We start from the raw sequence: 21361 nt of genomic DNA, 5'->3' as shown, positions 1-21361 counted from the left end.
GCTCTTGGGCTCTTTAATCCCGCTTCAGCCTCCCACTGTGCCACACATCCTCCATTGCTTTTAATCGAATTAAAACACTTTTTAAAGACTTGTATATTTTATGGATATGCATGCTTTGCCTACTCATATGTGTGTGAAGCTTCTGAGTGCCTATTCATGGTTGCCATCATGTATTAGCTGAGAACTGACTTAGGTCCTCTGTAAGAACAGCAAGTGCTCTTAACTGTTGAGCTGTCTCTCCAGTAACTAGCCTTACCCATTTATTGAAATATTAGTCTACTGTGTGTCAGTTTGTGATGTAATTAGATGACATACGGTATATTTAGTTCTATGAAGTACATTATTCTGAAGGTACCACACTTGGTTTTTAAAACAATTTCTATGATTTCAGTAGAGTAATAGTTTACTCCTAGGACTCTGACATAGTCTCCATACATGTCAGTTATCTGTCTGTCCATCCATCCAGCCTTGTATCTACTTATTTATTAAGTAGGTGTCACTGTACATCAGCCCTAGCTTGCCTTGGCCTCCTGGGTGGTAGGATTAAAGTCTCATGGTACCATACCCAGCTGTTGATTCTTTTGGAACTGTTGATGGTCGTACTAATATTACCAGAGGTGGAATATGGTCTTTTTTGTTTTTTTCCAGTCTGATCCTAGTGCAGTATAATAAGTACTTCATAAAAGAGATGAATTCCACATCTAACGGATATACTGAGACATTTGAGAAATGGCCATAGCCAACTAATTTAGAACTATTAACAAAGGCACTGTATATTATCTATTTATTGTGTAGGGGGGTGTATGGTCACTCATATGCTTGGGTGCACATTGTGGAGCATGCTAGTACTATTTTCCTAATCTTGTAGACATTTTATTAATGAAAACTGAAACCTGAACCATTTAAAATGGTATACATTTAATAAACTTTCTTTTAGAATTTCCTATACCAGTATTTAGGACTTTTAAACAAAGGAATTCTTTTTAAAAAGATTATATTTAGAGAAAATTGCTCTCCTAGAAATTTCCTGAAGCAGGGAGCACATTGAGGGTGGTTTAGAGAATTCTGGACCATGTGGCTGGCTGACGTGTTTCCTTATGAGGCTATTCGTGGTTCCATAGAGGAAAGCAGACGTATGGTTGAGCAAGAGCTGTATTTGAAGTATTACCACTCCTCAATTTATATTTATGGTCATTTTTTTTTTTTTTTTTTTTTGGTTCTTTTTTTTCGGAGCTGGGGACCGAACCCAGGGCCTTGCGCTTCCTAGGCAAGCGCTCTACCACTGAGCTAAATCCCCAACCCCTATGGTCATATTTTTAATAAGATTAATTTTCTCCTCATTTTGACTGCATAGTTACAACAAATTTTCCTATTTTAACTTAAAGTCATGAGTAAATCACTATGTTCTTGAAGGGTACCTTGTACGTCTTCATTGAATTTACAGTGGAGGCTTACTGGTGGCTTATGGCTGTAATCCCAGCATTCCAAAGCTAATGCAGGAGGAAAGGGGGCTTTAGGTCAGCCTGGCTACAAGGGAGACCCCTGTCTCAACAAAAGGACTAGACAGTAAGACACTTAAGGCTCTCCTTACCAGAGAAACCTCAGATTGTAGGCTCAAACCTCCTGTAAGTCCGGCTCCAAGGGAACATAATGCCCTCTTCTGGCTGCTGCAGGTACTACAATACATGGCTTGCTTCGTTCACAGACACCAGCACACATAAAATGTTTTAATAAGATTCATTTTATTTTATGTATATAAGTACACTGTAGTTGTCTTCAGACACATCATAAGAGGGCATCAGATCCCATTACAGATGGTTGTGAGCCACCATGTGGTTGCTGGGAATTAAACTCAGGACCTCTGGAAGAGCAGTCAGTGTTCTTACCTGCTGAGCCATCTCTCCAGCCCCCAGTTTTTTTAATTAAAAAAAAAAAAGGGTTGGGGATTTAGCTCAGTGGTAGAGCGCTTGCCTAGCAAGCACAAGGCCCTGGGTTCGGTCCCCAGCTCCAAAAAAAGAAAAAAGAAAAAAAAAAAAAAGGAAACTGGAAGTTGCAGATAATACATGAATTTAATGAGTGTATGTTTTTATTATCATAGGTTATTAATTGTACTTTACCTTTGGACCTATGGGATATTCTTCTGTAGGGGAAGTACCATAGGCAAGACAATCTTACTAGAATAACAATTGATTAGAATCAAGTTTGGTGTATATTTTTTGTTGTTGTTGCTTTTAGATTTTATGTGTCTGAGTGTTTACAGACATTAATGTATGTATGGTACACATGGAGATCAGGGTTGGATCCCCTGGGATTGTAGTTACAGTTTCGAGTGTCCATGCTATGAATTGAACCCAGGTCCTCCTTGAGAGCAGCCAGTGGTCTTAATCATTGAGCTATTTCTCTAGCCCTCTTTGTTTTGAGACAGGATAAGCCAGGTTGGCCTTAAATTTACAGAGACCCATCTACCTCTGCCTCCCAAATGTTGGGACTAAAGGCATGTGCCACCTTGTCTAGTCCTCCACCCTGTTTTTTTGTTTTGTTTGTTTGTTTTTGGGAACTCAGAGATCCTCTTGCCCTTGCCTTCTAGTGCTGGGATTAAAGATATTTACCACTACTAAGCCACTCGCCAGAGTTATGGTCCTGCTTATGAAGTCCAGACTGGCTTTTACTTGAGTTTGACACCGTTGTGTAGCTTTTTAGCCCTGCCTGGCCTGGAGCTTTAGGCAGCCCATCCAGCCTTAGCCTCCTGGCTGGTGGAAATGCAGGCGTGCATCACCATGCCCAACCAGTGGTTTTTGACATTTGGTCATAGGATGATCTATTTAGTAAAACTGGGTTTTAAAAAGAAGCAGGAGCTGAAGCTAGCAGTAGCCTGGTGTCATGGTTCTGTGGTGTGCATCAGTTGTTTGTGTGTGATTAGGAACAGCTGTCTAGGAGCTTTGGCATATGCTCCAGGAACTCTCTTTCTTAGATGGTTTAGTGAGGGGCTGTTATTTGTACGGTAAATCTGGCTTTACCAGACTGAGCAGAGCATGTTTGAAGAATTGGGTAGCTGTAAATAGAGTTAGCTTATAGTTCTAGATAAAATTTCTTTTTAAGCCAGGGTTTCTCTAACCCTGGCTGTTCTGGATCTTGGTTTGTAGGCCCGACTAGCCTCAAATTCTGTCTGTCTCCACCTCCCAGGTGCTGGGATTAAAGGTGTGGGTCACCAATTCTGGTTCTGAATAAATCTTTAAAAACTAAAAAAAAAAAATAAATAAATAAATTACTTTATCTGTGTTTTGCTGGCATGTATGTCTGTACCACGTGCATGTCTGGTGCCCTCAGAGCCCAAAAGAGAAGAGGTCAGATCCCTGGGAACTAAAGTTATGGATGTTTGTGAGCCACTATATAAGGCTAGAAATAAATCCAGATTATCTGGAAGAGCAGCCAGTGCTCTTAACCACTGAGCACCTCTTCAGCTCCCAAAATTGTAGTTTTGGTAGGGTTTATTTTTCTTTTTAATTATAGCCCATGCTGGTTCCAAACTTTCTGTGTGGAACAGGCTGGCTTTGAACTTGGGGCAGTCTTCCTGCTTCTGTCTCCCATCTATTGAGATTACAAGTGTATGACATTGCCCGCTTAATTTAATATAATAAATGATGCCAGGTTAGAGTTGTTAATTGGCACAGTGATCCAAAGAGAGAAAAGATAGTATTAAAAGGCAAATCTGAGCTTTGGCGATATTCAAACTCTAGGATTATATTTGTGTGTTTGTGATAGGCTCAGGGGTTCTGAGATTGCAAGTGTGTGCCACCCACTTTGAGTAATTACTGTGTATGGGGATTTCAGTGCATGTGTGTGTGTGTACCACATGCATATCTAGTGTCGGTGTCAGAGAGAGCATCAGATTTCTGGAGATCTTCAAATGGTTGTACCTTTGAGTTCTGGGGACAGAACATAGGCCCTCTGTGGGAACATCAGGTGCTCCAAACCACAGCTTTCTCTACCCAGCCCTTTTATTTGTGCTATTTAAGTCTCCATATGCTCTTTTCAGACTGTCAGTGTCTTGGTCAGTGTTGTGTTGCTGTAATGACACCATGACCACAATCATGCTTATTAAAGAGAACATTTAATTGGGGCTTGCTTATAGTTTGAGAGGTTTAGTCTATTATTGTCATGGTGGGGAACATGGCAGCGACAAGGTGGCATGCAGACAGAATAATGGTTCTGCATCCAGTTCTGCAGGCAACAGGAAGAGAGGACTCTGGAATTGGCTTGGAGTTTGAAGCCCCAAAGCCCACCTCCTTGCCATACTTTATCTTACAAGTCTACACCTATCACTGTTCTTAATACATCTCAGGTAGTGTCATGCACTAATGACCAGGCATCAAATGTGTGAAACTCTGCGGCCATTCTCGTTTAAACGACCACAGTCAGGTACTTTGGAAAGAAATAAGCCTTATTAGGTTGAAGAGAATCAAGCAGCATATTGTGGTGAGGCGAATAGTTCAAGAAAGTAAGTGCATAATGATACAGTCAAGGGCTTCCAAGTACCTGATCAGTTATAGATTGCTTAACCTTTTGAGAATTGCTTTGACATTTTGTCTTGATTACATATACAGCAGTTGCTGAAACAGAAGAACCTCAGTTGACATTTTCTGTGAGTGGTTACTTGGGAGTGAGTGACTTCTGGTAACCTAAAATCTAAAACAGAATTTAGGGGCTGCTGACTCAATATTCCTTAACAGGCTAGCCCCCCATCCCATGCTTTTTGTTTTGTTTTTGTTTTTTTTTTTTTTTTTTTGAGGCAGGATTTCATTTGGCCCACGCTGGTCTCAAACTCCTTGTGTATGAGCTGGAACTCCTGATCTTCTGCCCCTGCCTCCTAGGTTCTGGGATTACAGGTGAGTGCTACTCCTGGCTTAAATATACAGTCCGGATGAAGCATGCTGCATTGCGCATACTGGGATTGACAGCTGACTCTAGCTGCAGCTCAGTTTGCTTTCTTGTAGAGCATCTGTTACTGTTGGTGCACAGAAGTCAACTAGTTACTTGCTGTTTGAATTTGGGTGTGCCTGACTGATAGTGAGCTCCAGTTGGGACAGACGGTAGGAATTTGCATAGTGTAAGGCACTCTTCTAGTCTCTTCTCCCATCTCACTCAGGGAGACTGAACAACTAGGTAATGATTTGGTGAGTTTAGTGTTATCAGAGCCAACATGAAGGCTGGAATAAATAGTATGTCAAAGCTATGTTTAGGTTAGGCGCTCATGCAGTTGGCTTGCTTATTTTGAATTGCAATACTGGAATTGAATTGACAGTCTAGTGCATGCTTAGGCAGATGTCACTGAGTGACAGTCCCAGCTTAGAATTTGTTTTTCAAGCCTTAGGAAGGAACAGGTGTTCAAGGTAGATAGAAGGGCTGGTGGTAATGAGTCACTAGTCTGCATTTCCCTCAGACTGTGGGATGTGGTCATCTTATCTTAATGTAGACTGATTTTTTTAAAAAAATCTGTTTTTAAGTTTATTTATTTCATTTTATATGTATAAATGAATGTTTTGCATGCGTGCGTGGCTGCATACATGCATGCATATATGTATGTGTACATGTAGCATGTTAGTGTCTGAGGAGTTCCAAAGGAGATACTGAATCTCCTAGAGTTGGTATTAGAGATAGTTGAGAGTTACCATGAGGGCGCTGGGAACCAAATCTGGCTTCCTTGGAAGAGCAGCAAGTGCTCTTTACTTCAACTATGTCTAAGTTGTACTACAGTTTCACTTAATCTTACGTCACTTAATCTTAAGTCCTCATTCCTGCTGGGTATGGTGGTGCACACCTTTAAACCTGTCATTCAAAGGCAGGTGGGTCTCTGTGACTTTGAGGCCAGCCTTGTCTACAGAGTTCCAGAGCTACAAAGAGAAACCTGGTCTTGAAAAACAACAAAAAATGTGACCAGTTAATATCATTCATTTACAATCATACTTTGGATTTATGACTTGTACAGATTTCATTCTTATTTTCTCTTCTCTTACCTTAAAGAAAGGACACTTGGTCATTTTTCTATAAAGTCTTCTCCGAGTGTGTGGTGGGTGTCTTTGTTGCTTGAGTATTGTTTTCCTGAGCCACTGTGACAGAGAGTATGAAGCCCGCTTGGAACGATACAGCGAGCGCATTTGGACCTGTAAGAGCACAGGAAGCAGTCAGCTAACACACAAGGAGGCCTGGGAGGAAGAACAGGAAGTTGCTGAACTGTGAGTAACAGAAGCCTTGTCCTTTGGCTTTACCATCTTTACTATGTCAGGGAAGTTGGGGGGCAGGGATAGTGCCCCTAAGGTAGTGTTTGTATTTAAGTGTCTGGGACTTGAATGGAATACATTGTGTTAGTGTACTGTACTCGGAGTGCTGGTTGGTTAGCATTTTGCTGGTATTTGTGTATGTGTACTTACTGAGTATTTTACTAAGCCTTGGGTAAGTAAAGGACTGATATGATCTAGAATTAATATCCAGGCAGCAAAAAAGCAGACTAAACCTGAATTGGCTAGAGGTTCTACAAAATAAATGATTTGGTAATTAAGAATGTTAGAAGTAGGGGTTGGGGATTTAGCAAGGCCCTGGGTTCAGTCCCCAGCTCCGAAAAAAAGAAAAGAAAAAAAAAAAAAAAGAATGTTAGAAGTAATGGGGGATTCTTGAAAAAGAGAGAAGGGGTCTGAAGAGATGGTTCAGTGTTTAGAGCACGTGTTGCTCTTAAAGAACACTTACATGGTGGCTCACAGCCATCCAGAACTCCAGTTCTAGGCAGTTGCAGAGGATTTGATGCGTTCTGACCTGCTTGGGCATATGGTATGCATTTGGCACACATCCATTCATGTAGGCAAAACACTCATAGCATGTAAAAGAAAATCTAAAAACAATTTTTTAAAAAGTTAGAGAAGTTTTAACATTTTTAGTCAAGGTAGAAATCTTTTTTTTTTTTTTTTTTTTTTGAGGTAGCCCGGGAAACTCGGAGGGCTGAGAGGGCGGCCTAGAAATCTTTTTCTGATTATTGAAGTAATTCTGGGGAATGCAGTTCAGTGGTATCCCACATGCCTGGAGTTGCTAAGAAAAAGTAGTGTGAGGTTTTAAAACTTGATTGACTTGATAAAATTAATGGAAAGAGATTGAATTTGTAGGGTTCAGGAAAAAACTTAGGCATTAAAGAAAATGGAATTAAAGAACTCTGAGGTCGGGGGGTGGACCAGGAGGGGAATAAAATCTGGAGTGTAAAAATAAAAAATTAGGGGTTGGGGATTTAGCTCAGTGGTAGAGCACTTGCCTAGCAAGCACAAGGCCCTGGGTTTGGTCCCCAGCTCCGGGAAAAAAAAAATTTAATAACAACAACAAAGAAGTCTGAGGATGGTTAGGCTGGGAAGGGAGGTACATGGGAAGAGTACAAAGGTAATTGACTACATACCTTAACCCAGACCAGATTCTACTTTGTAGACTGCAGTAAGAGACTTGAACTCCAGAAGTCAGTTAGAGAGCTGTAAGTAGCCATGGACAGCACAGACTAAAACAAGACGATACACAAGGCTGGGCTACAACTCTTTGGTGGAAGACTTGCTTGACACGCCCCTGGGTTCAGCCTCTAGTAACTCAATAAAGCACACGTGACACTGTCATTTCTAGTTGAAATTACATGTCTAGTTGTCCAGTTAATTTTTATTTTCTGGGGAGGGGGAGGGGTTAGGGGGATGTTGGCCCGGAAACCAGGAAAGGGAATAACATTTGAAATGTAAATAAGAAATACCCCAGGCTGGAGAGATGGCTCAGTGGTTAAGAGCGCTGACTGCTCTTCCAGAGGTCCTGAGTTCAATTCCCAGCAACCACATGGTGGCTCACAACCATCTGTAATGAGATCTGATGTCCTCTTCTGGTGTGTCTGAAGACAGCTGCAGCGTACTCAATACATGAAATAAATAAATCTTTTTTTTTTAAAAAAAAAAGAAATACCCAATTTAATAAAGATGGAAAAAATATTTATACCAAAAAATTTATTTTCTGTTAAAGGAATTCAACTATGAATATCTTTGTATATATAGCAGGTTTTTTAAAAAGATTTATTAATTTATTATATATAAGTACACTTAGTACAGATATTAAGCCAGCATGTATGTGTGTACAGTGCCCTCAGAAGCTAGAATCCTCTTGAACAGGAGTTACAGATGTTTATGGCACCATATGGGTGGTAGGAATTGAACCTGGTTCTCCTAGCACAGCAGCCAATGCTTTTTTTTCCCTCCCCCTTTTTTCCCCTCCCCCACAGCCAATGCTCTTAACCACTGAGCCATCTCTTCATCCCCCAGTTGCTTTTCAAAAGGATTGGAACAGATTAGTCATTAGTGTCTGAGGACCACTGTAGCATTCACTGCCATCCTTGGGCTGATATTAAAATGACTCTATGCAGATAAGTAAGTGAAGGAACTCTTATTTAAGCTCATTGTTTTACTTTGCTAGGGTTTTAGATTCAAGTCAGGAACTGAACAGGTAATCTTTCCTGAAGCTTTTGTCTGTAAAGTAAAAATGCTGGACAGCTCATGGGATATTGTGAGGAGTGAGTGACTGCATTTGAAACACACACAACCAAGGGGTAGGAAGAGACTCGCACTTGAGAAGACGCGCACTGCAGAAGCAAGGCAGTGGGGCCAAGCTTGATGGCACACACCTTAGATTCCAGCAGAGTTCAGAACCCACCTGGTCTACATAGAGGGTTCCAGGGCCACACATTGAGAGCCTAAAAAGGAAAGTAATAGGGGAGTGTTGAACTTACTAGTAGAATGCCTGATATTTTCATTTATGAGTGAGAAACTAACCTGGATGGATTAATCTGACAAGTAAGGGCTCTCCCTGCCTATCTGCTCCTGTTTATCCACACACTTTGCACATTGGCCTAGAGCGGAGAGATCTTGCTTCTGCCACCTGACTGCTTTGTTTTGTTTGTTGTTGTTGTTACTTGGGAACTACCATGTCCTGGTTAGCTGCACAGTTTTTTATTTTTTATTATTTTGCTTCATTTTATTTTTTATGCTGTGTTTATTTTATGCATGTGAGTATTTTGGCCGCGTGTATGTATGTGCGCTCTGTGCTTGCTTGGCACAGGAGGAGGCCAGAAGAGGGCATCAGATCCCTTGGAACTGGAGTTACAGACAGTTGTGAGTTCTTATGTGTGAGTCCTAAGACTCAAAGAGCAAATGCTTTTAACTGCTCAGCCCTCTCTCCAGCCCCACCTTGGGCTTTTTAATCTTTGTTTATTTTCCAGTTCTCTGCTTGTATTTGCTGGAGAAATACTTTTGGGGGGTAGGGAGTGAAACACACTGTATGAAATTTTCAAGTAATAATATTTTAAAGGAAATATTTGTTTCACTGTTACCCTAAAATTGCTCTAAAATGTTGTCTTTTTTTAAAGTTTGAATTGAAATCTCTTGGTAAAGGCTTTTGTATTTCCTTTCTAATTGTTGACACTTATTTAGTTTGAAGGAAGAGTTCCCTAACTGGTATGAGAAGCTTGTTCTGGAAATGGTTCACCATAACACAGCCTCCTTAGAGAAGCTTGTAGATTCCGCCTGGTTAGAAATCATGACCAAATATGCTGTGGGAGAAGAGTGTGACTTTGAGGTAAGTGTCTGCATTTCTGTTTGTTTTTCGAGACAGGGTTTCTCTGTATAGCCCTGGCTGTCCAGGAACTATTCGCTATAGACAGGCTGTCCTCAAACTGAGAGATCCAGCTGCTGGGATTAAAGGTGTGCACCACCAGCACCTGGCTTATTTTGGGTTTTTTATTTTGTTTTGTTTTGTTGTTGTTGTTGGGGTTTTTTGTTTTTGAGTCTTAGGCCTCATTGCCTGTCTCTGCCTGGCCTGGAACTTTCGATGTGGTCCAGCTAAAGTGAAAGTGATTTGTCTGCATCTGCTGGGATTAAAGGAATATACTCCCATGTCTGGCTGAAGCTAACAGTTTTTAAAAATACCTGTATGTTTGGGATAGCAGAGTCACTTTACAAAGGCAAAATAATCTGAAGAGAAATAGTAAGGTAACATTTATTTTCATAGGTATTCATGTTGGCATGTATCAGAGATGAAAATTGGGTGTTTGTTTGTTGTTGGGTTTTTTTGTTTTGTTTTGTTTTTGGAGACAGTTTCTCTGTGTAGCTCTGGCTGTCCTGGAACTTACTTAGTAGACTAGACTGGACTTGAACTCAGATGGGATTAGAGGCGTGCACCACCAGGGTGTTCTGAAACCTAGACTCTCGCAGATTTGTAGTTCTTAGCTTGGTTGCCTAATGTTCTTTTCTTCCTTTTGAAAGAGATGGATTTGGAGTCCAGCTTGGCCCGGAGCTCATAGTCCTACCCCAGCCTCCTAAGCGCACCACAGTGCCTGCCAGCGGGCTGTTTGATTTCCATCCCTCCTGCCCTGCCCAGCCCTTAGGAAGGGAAGCCAGGGCTGTACGAGCCTCCATCACATCTCTAGACTTTTTGTTGCATTTTGGTTCTGAAATTGTTACTGTATTTGGAGTGAGGGGATACTTGTTAGAGGATTATATTTTATTAATTTTTTGTTTTTTTTAACTTAGGATGTTGTTCTATATCCCATACTGGCCTAGAACTTCCAATCCAGGCTGACCTCGAAGTTGTGGGCATCTTGCCACAGACTCCCTAGTTAGTACTGGGATTATAGCTGAAGACCTTCATGCATGATTTCGTGTCTTCTTCTTTAAGAGCAGTGTGACAGATTGATTTAACACAGTTTTTCATTAGTTCACTCACTTGTGTGTATGCACACTCCTGTACCACAGTACATGTGTGGAGGTTAGAGAACACCCCGTGTGAGTTGGTTCTTGGCTTCTAGCATATGGGAATTGAACTCCGTTTGCCAGGCTTGTTGGCATGTACCTTTATCTACTCAGCCATCTTGCCAGCCTGAACATAAATTTATTTAGGAGAAGTGAGAAAGAACTTCAGTGAGGGGAAGTGGCTCCAAAGGGAGGACTATTCAGGAAATGCTCTTTTTTTTTTTTTTTAAAGCACCTGGTATTCCCAGGAGGTCTCCCATCCAAGTACTAACCAGATCCGACCCTGCTTAGCTTCCTGCAGACGAGATTGGGCGCGTTCAGGGTGGTATGGCCATATTAGGAAATGCTCTTCTAAGTGGGAGAAGAAAATGTTTCCAGAAAGAAAAATAAAGCAGCCCCTTATCTTGGCAAGCTACTGCCTAGATACTGGTTTAGACAGCTACCTATCTTTACAAACTAAGAATGTGCTTGTCAGGGTTTTTAAGTGGCAGGCTATCTTGCTCAGGGGCACAATGTGCTCCATAAATAGTGAGATCAATATTCAGTTCATATATGTATCTCTGATACTTCACTCTGTTTTCACTTTATTTTACGTATTAATGAAATTACTCCTTTTTTTTTAAGTTTTATTTATTTATTATGTATACAGTGTTCTGGCTGCATGTATGCCTGTGGGTCAGAAGAGGGTACCAGATCCCATTACAGATGGTTGTGAGCCACCATGTGGTTGCTGGGAATTGAACTCAGGACCTCTGGAAGAGCAGTCAGTGCTCTTAACCTCTGAGCCATCTCTCCAGCCCCATGAAATTATTCTTGTTCTGTGTATTTTATATTTATTTGTAGTGTCTGAGGTTATCAGTGGTTTTGTTTATTCGTTGGTTTGGTTTGATCTTTTGAGAGTCTCATTCTGTATGCTATGTTGGCCTTAAACTCTAAGCCATTTTCTTGCTTCTGTCTCTTTTTGTTGTTTTTAGGACAGGGTTTCTTTACATACTCCTGCCTGTTTTAAAACTCACTCTGTAGAATAGGCTGTCTTCCAGCTCAAAGAGATCCGCCTGTGTGAGCCTCCACACCTCTGCCTTTAAGTGTTGTGATTACATGCTATATAAGTCTGGTTTATTAGTGAGTTTTAATCACATGGTTGGTATCAGTTACATGTTGACAAAAAACAGATGGAGGACTAGAATGGTGTGATTGAATTGAGTTTAGTAAAGGGACTTTTGAAGTCGGACAACAGTCTGATCAAACATAAGCAATGCTTCACAAGGAGAAGTCCTGGTTGCTATGAGCTGTAGGGATATCGTCATTTCTAAACAAACTTGAGGGAAACAGAGGGAAGGTAGAGGATCCAAAATGTAGAAAGAGTAGTTGTAGTTATTAGAATAATTTACTGATCTGATCTAGCTAACTTGTTTGGAATTTGTTCAGGGAAATGTACCAGAAATAACCCCACCTCATTTCTCCCATGTCTGGTTACCGTGTGCTTCCCATGGACTGAGTTCAAGATCTGGAGGACACAGAAACCCAGGATAGTTAGCCTTTGTAAACACCAAGCCAAGTAGAAAAGAAAGACTAGACTTAAAAGCAAAAGGAAGAAAAACAAAACACAACAAAAGCGAGAAAAGGAAAGCATTGGGCATATCTGCAAGATGGGAAAGGCCTGGAGACGCGCTTCCGTTACAGCTGCGTGCTTAGAGTCTGCCTGCCAGCGAGGGCTGCAGGACGCTTGCCCAGCATGAGCAAGGCCCGAGACTCCATCCTCAGCAGACACTGAAAATAAACCAAAACAAAGATGGAACAAGAACACGCGAGGCAGAGGATGGGAATATGTCTGTCCCAAACCATGAAAAGATGTTTAAACTCATTTCTACTTCAGCAGTCAAATCAAAACCACAGTCAGGAATATTTTGTACATATAAGATCAGTAAATATGAGCAACTGCCAAAGTTTGGTAAGAAAACGGAACTGCTCATAGGTCATTTTTGCTTATTCTTTTTCCCGTGTGCTGTTTGTGGTACTCAGCCGTATACATGCTAGGCAGGTGTGTTACCTCTGACCTATATTGCAGCGTCCATTCACCACCGGCACTGTGAACGCTATGGCTCTTTTGGTGAATGCTTTGGAATTGTTACTACAGTTGAATGTGCAAGCCCTTGACTGGGCTTTCATCTTTGAACATTTATTCTTTTTTTTTTTTAAAGATTTATTTATTTATTATATATAAGTACACTGTAGCTGTCTTCAGATACACCAGAAGAGGGCATCGGATCTCTTTACAGATGGTTGTGAGCCACCATGTGGTTGCTGGGAATTGAACTCATGACCTCTGGAAGAGCGGTTGGGTGCTCTTAACCGCTGAGCCATCTCTCCAGCCCTGAACATTTATTCTTATATCACCCCAGGATACTTGCATAAGAACTCAATATTTTATTTATAATAGTCCAGAGAGGAAATAACCTAAGGACCTATCATTGGCAGGTGAATGAATAAATTGTTAAGGCCTTGAATACTCAGTTGAAAAAAGAAATGTAAAATTAAAAGAAGGTAGTCACAGAATAATATAATCTTGATTCCATTTACTGAAGTCAAAACAAAATAATACAGTGGTTGTCAATCTCTGAGGTAGAGACGGATTACTTTAAGACCTGTTAAAGTTGCACTTCTATATGTGTGTGTGAGAGGGGTGTGTGTGCTGTTCCCCCTTCCCTTGTATTTTTGGAGACAGGGTATGATTTAGTTCAGACTGGCCTCAAAATTCGTTGTATAGTCAAGGGTGGCCTTGATCTTCCTACCTCTACTTTCCAAGTGCTAGGATTGCAGGTATGTGTCCATATGCCTTACTGTCTTGTGTGTGATAAAAATATAGTGTATATGGTGTATGATAAAAATATAGTGTATATGGTGATGTAGATGTTGTGTTGTCTCAATTCTATAACTGCTTAGCCTAAGTACTGGGTTTGTGTGTGTGTTTAATTATGTATGTGGATGTATGAACAAGTACTGGTGTCCATAAATGTCAGAGCTGTCTGATCCCCTTTGAGCTAGAGTTAGAGGTGGTTGCAAATGTGATGTCCCCCATTCCCCCCAAGTTGCAGTTTCTGTGTGGTTTTGAGACAGGACTATAGTGTGGCACAGGCTGTTGCTATTCTGGCAGTCCACAGGACGAGGCTTGCCTTCTCCTTGTGTCAGTCCTGCCTCTTCCTCTAGAGCACTGGATTACAGTCACGTGGTACCATGCCCAGCCAGTCTAGTTTCTGTGGTAAGACAGTTAGTGCTTTGGATAGCCTAATATCTCAGAATAACCCAGACGACTGATTTGTAATAGTCACTGACAGGTAATCAAGTGGAGAAAAGATAACAGACTGGTTCTGTAACCACTGGATATGTTATTTTTGGAAAAGAAAAGTTCTGAGTGTGGCGATGCACTTGTAATCCTTTCACTTTAAAAGAAAGGACCACAAGGTTTAGGCCTTGTCTGCTATACACGGTGAGTTCCGGGTTGACCAAAAAAGGCAGTTCTTGAACTGTACTTGGCATACAATTTAGGCTCACACAGCAGCTGCCCTTAGTATATTAGCACATGAATTATGCAATGGATATTATTTTTAAGGTATATTTTACTTTCTGTTTATAAATGTTTTGCTTACATGAATATATGTGCACCACATGTGTGCTCCAGCCCCTGTGGAGTTACAGAATGTGTGAGCCATCATATAGGCACAGGGGTTCAAACCTCCGTCTTTTGCAAGAGCAACTGCTCATCTTATTTATTCAGCCCCCCATTTTATTCTGTTCTAACTTTTTTGTTGTTGTTGAAACAGTATGTTGCTATGTAGACCTTGAATTCACTATGTAGGATATGATGAAGAGGCCCTGATCTTCCTGCCTCAGCCTCCTAGGGATTATAGATTGTCATGGTATTGTGTGGCAGATCTTTCCGTTTGTTTGTTCAGTGATCAACCTGTGGGTCATGACCCTTTTGAGGCTGTATATCAGATATTTACATTTTGATTCATAATAGTAGCAAAATTAGTTATAAAGTAGCAATGAAGTGATTTTATGGTTGAGAGATGCCATATATGAGGAACTGTATTAAGGGCCACAGTCTTAGGAAGGTTGAGAACCATTGGTTTAGTTGAGTTTTGGAACCGTGTTTTTGTAGCCCATGCTAACCTGGAGCTCACTACTTTTTCAGACTGGCCTTGAACTCACAGCTTCTTCCTCACCCTTTCAGATGTTGAAATTATAGGAATATGATACTGTGACGGGCTCATTTTATTTTTTAAAAAATGTATATTTAGATCTAGAAATCTGAGGAGCAAAGTTTACTGTGCCTGGATACTTCACAGTTTGCATGAATCTTTGTTTGTTAGGTGTCTTAGTCACTGTTCTGTTATTGCTGTGAAGAGACACCATTGACCAAAGTCACTCTTACAAGAGAGCATTTAACTGGGGGCTTGCTTACAGTTTTAGAGGCTTACATTTTCAGATGGAGAGCATGGTGGCACACATGTTGCTGGAACGTTGCTGACAGTTACGTCCTGATCCATAGGCAGACAGACAGACAGATGGACAGTCAGTCACTGGGACTGGCTTGGACTTTTGAAATATCAAGGCCTGCTCCCAGTGATATGCTTCTAACAAGGTCTTGACTTTCTAATTCTTTCAAATAGTGCCATTCCCTGGTGGCTAAGCATTTAAATATATGAACTTATAGGGGCTATTTTTATTAAAATCACCATATTAGATATACTGGGTCATGCTTTATTTTTGTAGGTTTCTAGTTCTACTTCCTAAGTATCTCTTCATTTTCTCTTGTATTGCATGCACAGGTAGGAAAGGAGAAAATGCTCAAAGTGAAGATTGTGAAGATTCATCCTTTGGAGAAAGTTGATGAAGAGGCTGCTGAGAAGAAATCTGACGGGACCTGTGATTCTCCATCAAGTGACAAGGAGAATTCCAGCCAAATGGCTCAGGACCACCAGAAGGAGACAGTAGTCAAAGAGGACGGAGGCAGGAGAGAGAGTATTAGTATGTATGACGCTAGCCCGCTCCCGAGTCGAGGCAGTGCTTATTTGTTACATAGAAATGTAGCATTCCGTAGCAGCCGCATGTCTACTTAGGCTTTTATATAGCCATGGTTTTAGTCATTATGATTCAAAAAGCCACTAACATACCCACAACCTGACTTAGGACTTAAAACTCCCTAAATAGTTGAGACCATTCTTAACCAGGATGGTAAAAAAAAATGGATTTCTGTTCATTTTCCTACTTTTTTTTTGTTTGTTTGTTGTTGTTTTTTCTTTTGAGTCAGGGTCTGAATATGTAGACTAGGCTGACCTCATTTGGAGTGGTCCTCTTGTCTCTGTCTCCTGAATTCTGGGATTACAGGTATGCACCAAGATACACCTAGGACTCTTTCCTACTCTTTGTTCTTTTTGGTTGATTGGTTTGTGGTTTTTCCTTAATCAAGGTCTTACAATGTAGCCCTGGCTGGCATAGAACAGAGATCTGCCTGCCTCTGCTAACACACCCTGCCCTCTTGCCTTTACTCTTAAAGCAAAATCCAGGTAAACAAAGCGCATTCTAATCCCTCCTGATCCTCACAGTGCAAGCTAGTGTGGTGGCTTTCAGATACAGCTTCTCTGTTTGTCTCTTCTGACCTGACTTTCACATAGGAGCCACTAGATTTCTAGAACACTGTGTTAACCAAATATAATTTTTACAGATCTGGAGACTAAAATAATATTTTACAGTTAGAAGAACTGAGAGCTTTGCTTACTTGGAAAGCTTTTCTGATAGTGTGTCTTAGTTATTAGGGTTCCTATCGCTTCGATGAAAACATCATGACCGAAAAAGCAAGCTGGGGAGGAAAGGGTTTATTTGGCTCACACTTCCACATCACAGTCCATCATTGAAGGAGTCAGGACAGGAACTCAGACAGGGCAGGAACCTGGAGGCAGGAGCTGATGCAGAGGCCATGGAGGGCGCTGCTTACTGGCCTGCTCAGCCTGCTTTCGTACAGAACCTGGACTAGTATAGGAATGGCACCACCCACCATGGGCTGGGCCGTCCTCCCCCATCACTAATTGAGAAAATGCCTTACAACTGAAGCTCTTTGGGATGATTCTAGCTCAGTTGTCAGGCAAAACCAGCCAGTACAGAGTGTTACCACTTTCTAAGCCTTTGTTATTTAAACTTAAGACTCATTAAGGAAATTAACTGTCTTAAAAGTCTTTTGTCTCTAAATGAGCACACAGTATTTGGTATATATGATCTGTAACTGTTGGCTGATTGAATAATTTCACCTCACTATTTTAATTGCCACTTTTCCTGCCAGCCTTTCTTTTGTGTCCAGATGTTTTGGATCCACGCTGATTATTTTAGAAGTCCTTATAGTAGTCTGAAGGAAACTTCTGAGGCTTGGTCGTAGCGGGTCTTTTGGTTTTGTTATTTCAGCTGTGTTTTCTGCTTTGTTGGGATTGCATATCTGTCCCATTTCTAGGTTCTCTCTTTGAAACTGAATTTATATTTATTTGTAAGCTTATTCTATTTGTGTGTGAGTGTATGGCCTGTGTGTGTAGGTGCACAAAGGCCAAGAAAAGGGGTCAGATCCTCTGCATCCAGAGTTACAGGTGATTGTGAGTCATCCAGCTTGGGTGCTGGGAACTGAACTTGTGTCCTCTGGAGGAGAACAGCAAGGGCTCTTAACTGCTGAGCCTTCTCACCAGCCCCTAAAATGTGGAAATTCTGATTACCTGAGGTTGAAAATTGTTTCATGAGGAGCTGACTGAAGAGGATATCTTCCTACTCTTCTCCCTCTGGAGAATCAGTTGGTCAGTGGGATACCAGTGATCCCGAGACTGTTTGACGTCACTCCTGAGACATTGGTACCCACGAATCGGGATTTAGGTTCGACTTCCTTTTTAGTGTGTTTGCCTTAGTTAGGTTTTAATTACTGGGATCTAGTGATATTTCTAATGTGTAGATGATATTTCTAATGTGTGGATAGGCAGGTTGAATCAATGTTACAAAACACTGAATGTTTTCTCTAAACTTAAGATTTCTGTAGGAGTGTGATAAAATTCTAGTTTCCATAGTATTTTCTTGGTGGGGAGAAAGGGTTAATAATATATCAGGCAGAAACATGTTAGCTCTGTGTTTTTATTTTGGCTTGATATTTTATTTATTTATTTATTTTTTTAACACTAGCCTTGAATTTCTGGTCCTCCATTTGTACCTCCCAGCAGTTGGGATTACAGCTAGGTGTGCCACCACACCCAATGGTACTCCCCTATCCTGTTTATTCCGAGAGTCTTGAGAATATTTTCTTCTGTACAGACAAGCCAGTGGTTGACTCCTTTGTATTAATTATGATTTAACTTATCTGACTTTTTACTTTTTTGCTTGGGGACAGTAACTCAAATAGGCTAGCCTCAGGCTCACTATGTCTGAGGAAGATGTTCAACTCGTGATCTTTCTGCCTCTGCCTAGAGAATACTGGGTATTGTTATAAGCTTGTGTCGCTATTCTTGGCACTGTTTCTTTGTAGGCTGTTATGACAGCCTAGTACTGTATTTTGCTCTGTGACCCAGACTGGCCTTCCTCCGTTGAGTTCTGGGGTTACAGGTGTATCAAATGTATGCTTCCATGCCTACGTTAACTTCTGCCTTTTAATGACTCAGAGTTTTCTAATCAGGTTGCAGATGGCTTCTTATTTGCCAGGTACAAAGAATTTTCTTAAACACTTGTTTACTTTTTGAATTTTTAGAGATTTCATGTGTGTCAGTTTTTGCTTGCGTATATGTCTGTGCACCACTTGCATGCCCACTGCCCTTTGAGGCTAGAAGGTGCCAGATTCCCTGCAGTTAGAGTTACAGGCGGTTGTGAGCTGCTGTGTGCTGGGAATCAGACCCAGGCCCTCTTGAAAAACATCCAGTTTCTTTTTTTGTTGTTGTTGATTTGCTTTGGGTTTTTTGTTTTGTTCTTAATCTTAAATTTACTTTATTTTCTGTGTATGGGTATTTTGCATGTATGTCTGTATACCACATGCATGCAGTGCCCATGCAGGCCACAAGAGGGCATTAGATTCCCCTGGAGTTGGCGTCAGGTGCTTGAGTCATCCTGTGAGTTCTAGGAGCCAACCCAGTTTGGTCACCTCTCCAGCCCTAATTGTTTTAATATTTTTTGTTTTAACAAAACAAAAAAGTTCTTGTTTAACTGGTGGTTATCCTGTTATAATTCACTTTCTTTTATTCGTGTCTTTATTTTATGTGTATAGGTGCCTACATGTATGTACACCATACGGATGCCTGGTACCACAGAGGTCATAAAAAGACATTAGGTCTTCTGGACTGCAGTACAGGCAGTTGTGAACCACCATGTGGGTGTTGGGAATCTAACCCAAGTCTAAGCCATTTTTCCAGCCCATAAGTCATATTCTTTTAAGGTGTTTTCATGCTCACCTTCTGGAATATTTTCTGTACTTTGAGAGTGTTCTTGTTTGTCAGCCTGTGTAGTGGGATTGTAGGCATTAGCTTCCCTGACTTCCTTCATAGACCAGCTCCTGGAGGTTACGACCACACCTCATCAACCAGTGCCTGGCATAAGTGAGGGACCAAATGAAGTTATTAGTTATGAGTAAATGAGTTGAATTAAAATAATTTATTATTATTATTTGCTAATTTCCTGTTGATTTAACTAGATGACAGAGCACGTAGGTCTCCGAGAAAACTTCCTACTTCGTTAAAAAAAGGAGAAAGGAAATGGGCTCCTCCAAAATTTCTGCCTCACAAATACGATGTGAAGCTACAGAGTGAGGATAAGGTGGGTCAAACCGCTTCTGTGGTAGACCTTACGGACTTTTGTAGGGGCGGGTGGTTTTCATGGGGGAAAATATGCTAAGGAAAAGCGTACAGGAATGTCTTCACAGAAATGTAAAGTTACATGAGGAGTCGACTCTGAAACCACGTTTATCATTAATCTTAATAGATTTCAAGCTAGTCAGTACCCTTAACTACTGCTTTTTTACCTTTTTAAAAAAAAAAAATCCCTCAATGAGTATTGAACTCAGGGTATTGCTATGCTAGGCAAATATTCTACAAGGACTTACATCCCCAGCCCTTTTTTTCTGAGATATAAGGTGTTTGGCTTTTACATTCTTAATTTTTCATGTGGAACTAAGGCTCTTTTGTATGTTGGAAAGTACAATCACTGAACTGTTTCCAGCTCTAGTTTTTTTATATCTTTCAATATATTCAGAGTCACGATGTATTTAAAGGCAGTTGGCGAGGGTTTATTTCCTAGCTCCTGGTAATTGGAATATGGAAGCAGGAGGATCAGGAGTTAAAGGTCATGTCACACAGTGAGCTTGAGGGTGACCTGGGCTACATGAGACCTTGTGGCAGAAAACAAGATTTAAACGTAAATAAAATATGTTGCCTTGATGAAGTCTAGATTTAAAAAATATTGGTATATTATTTTGGGTGTTTCTATACATACCTGAATGGGACTTTTAAGTTTATTGCACAGAGGACTAAGATGTTGAAAATCATAGATAACCCTTTCATACAAGAAGCAGCTTAGCCCCGTGAGGTTTAACCTTGCAAAAGGTCGTGACGAATAACCTAGGGATTGTTTATTTTGAAGTTCTGTCTCAGAATTTTGCCTTATCTTCTAACAAGAAGGAATTGTGATTCTTTCCCTTGTGTCTGTGTTTTGTTCTCGTTGTTTAGTGGCTTCGCTTCCCAGTGCTGACTTCTTTGTTACTTTTTCACCTAGATCATCAGCAATGTGCCTGCAGACAGCTTGATTCGGACAGAGAGACCCCCAAATAAGGAGATACTCCGATACTTCATCCGGCATAACGCCTTACGCGCTGGTACTGGGGAGAATGCGCCTTGGGTGGTAGAAGATGAATTGGTGAAGAAGTATTCCCTGCCCAGCAAGTTCAGTGACTTTTTACTTGACCCATATAAGGTAAGCTCACTATTCTGTTGGACACCTAGGTGAAGCCTTACTAGATCATTTTCTTTTCTCTACTAACTCACAGTAGAATTAGATTCATATCAGGATTTGAACCTTTAACAGCAGATAATTCACTCAGGAACTGAAGTAGTGTGTGAAGGGATGACACTGGCTTGCTCCTGTGCTTGCTCAGCCTGCTTTCTTATACAGCTCCTAGCCACCTGCCCAGCCCATATGAACTGTGCCTTCTCACGTCAGTCGTTAGTCAAGAAAATGCGTTACAGGTTCACCTGTGAGCAGTCTCTAGAAGCATTTCCTCAATTGACATCCTCTCTCTGGATTACTCTAGTGAGTGTGGAGATGACAAACCCTAACTCGGATGTCAGAACCAAGCTAGGCACAGTGTCACATGCCTTAATCCTAGAACTTGGGACACACAGACCAGCAGATTCTCAGTTCCTGGATGGCCTGGTTTACATAGTTTTAGGACAAGGGCTATGAGAGACCCTGTTGGGGTATGGGGCTATGGAGGTGGAAGAAAAACTGATTTTCTATATAAGGCAAGATAATTTTGACAATCCTATAAAGCC

At 41.0% G+C, this 21361-nt stretch overlaps 1 protein-coding gene and 1 pseudogene across 1 annotated transcript in view; one reads left to right on the top strand and one right to left on the bottom strand.

Moving 5' to 3' along the window:
* The window catches only part of Baz1b (bromodomain adjacent to zinc finger domain, 1B), a 57971-nt gene that overhangs the window by 2660 nt on the left and 33950 nt on the right, over positions 1 to 21361 (top strand). Inside the window, exons 2-6 of the mRNA NM_001191916.1 lie at positions 6117 to 6233; positions 9489 to 9633; positions 15638 to 15836; positions 19510 to 19631; positions 20586 to 20783. Of these exons, the coding sequence (NP_001178845.1) occupies positions 6117 to 6233; positions 9489 to 9633; positions 15638 to 15836; positions 19510 to 19631; positions 20586 to 20783 (781 nt within the window). The remainder of the gene's footprint in view (positions 1 to 6116; positions 6234 to 9488; positions 9634 to 15637; positions 15837 to 19509; positions 19632 to 20585; positions 20784 to 21361) is intronic.
* Positions 11029 to 11144, bottom strand: LOC120096080 (5S ribosomal RNA; annotated as a pseudogene).

Source organism: Rattus norvegicus, chromosome 12 (genome assembly GCF_036323735.1).
Source record: "Rattus norvegicus strain BN/NHsdMcwi chromosome 12, GRCr8, whole genome shotgun sequence".
Lineage (NCBI taxonomy): Eukaryota > Metazoa > Chordata > Mammalia > Rodentia > Muridae > Rattus > Rattus norvegicus.
The sequence above is the reverse complement of the archived record's forward strand: the minus strand, read 5'-3'. Positions and strand labels throughout refer to the sequence as shown.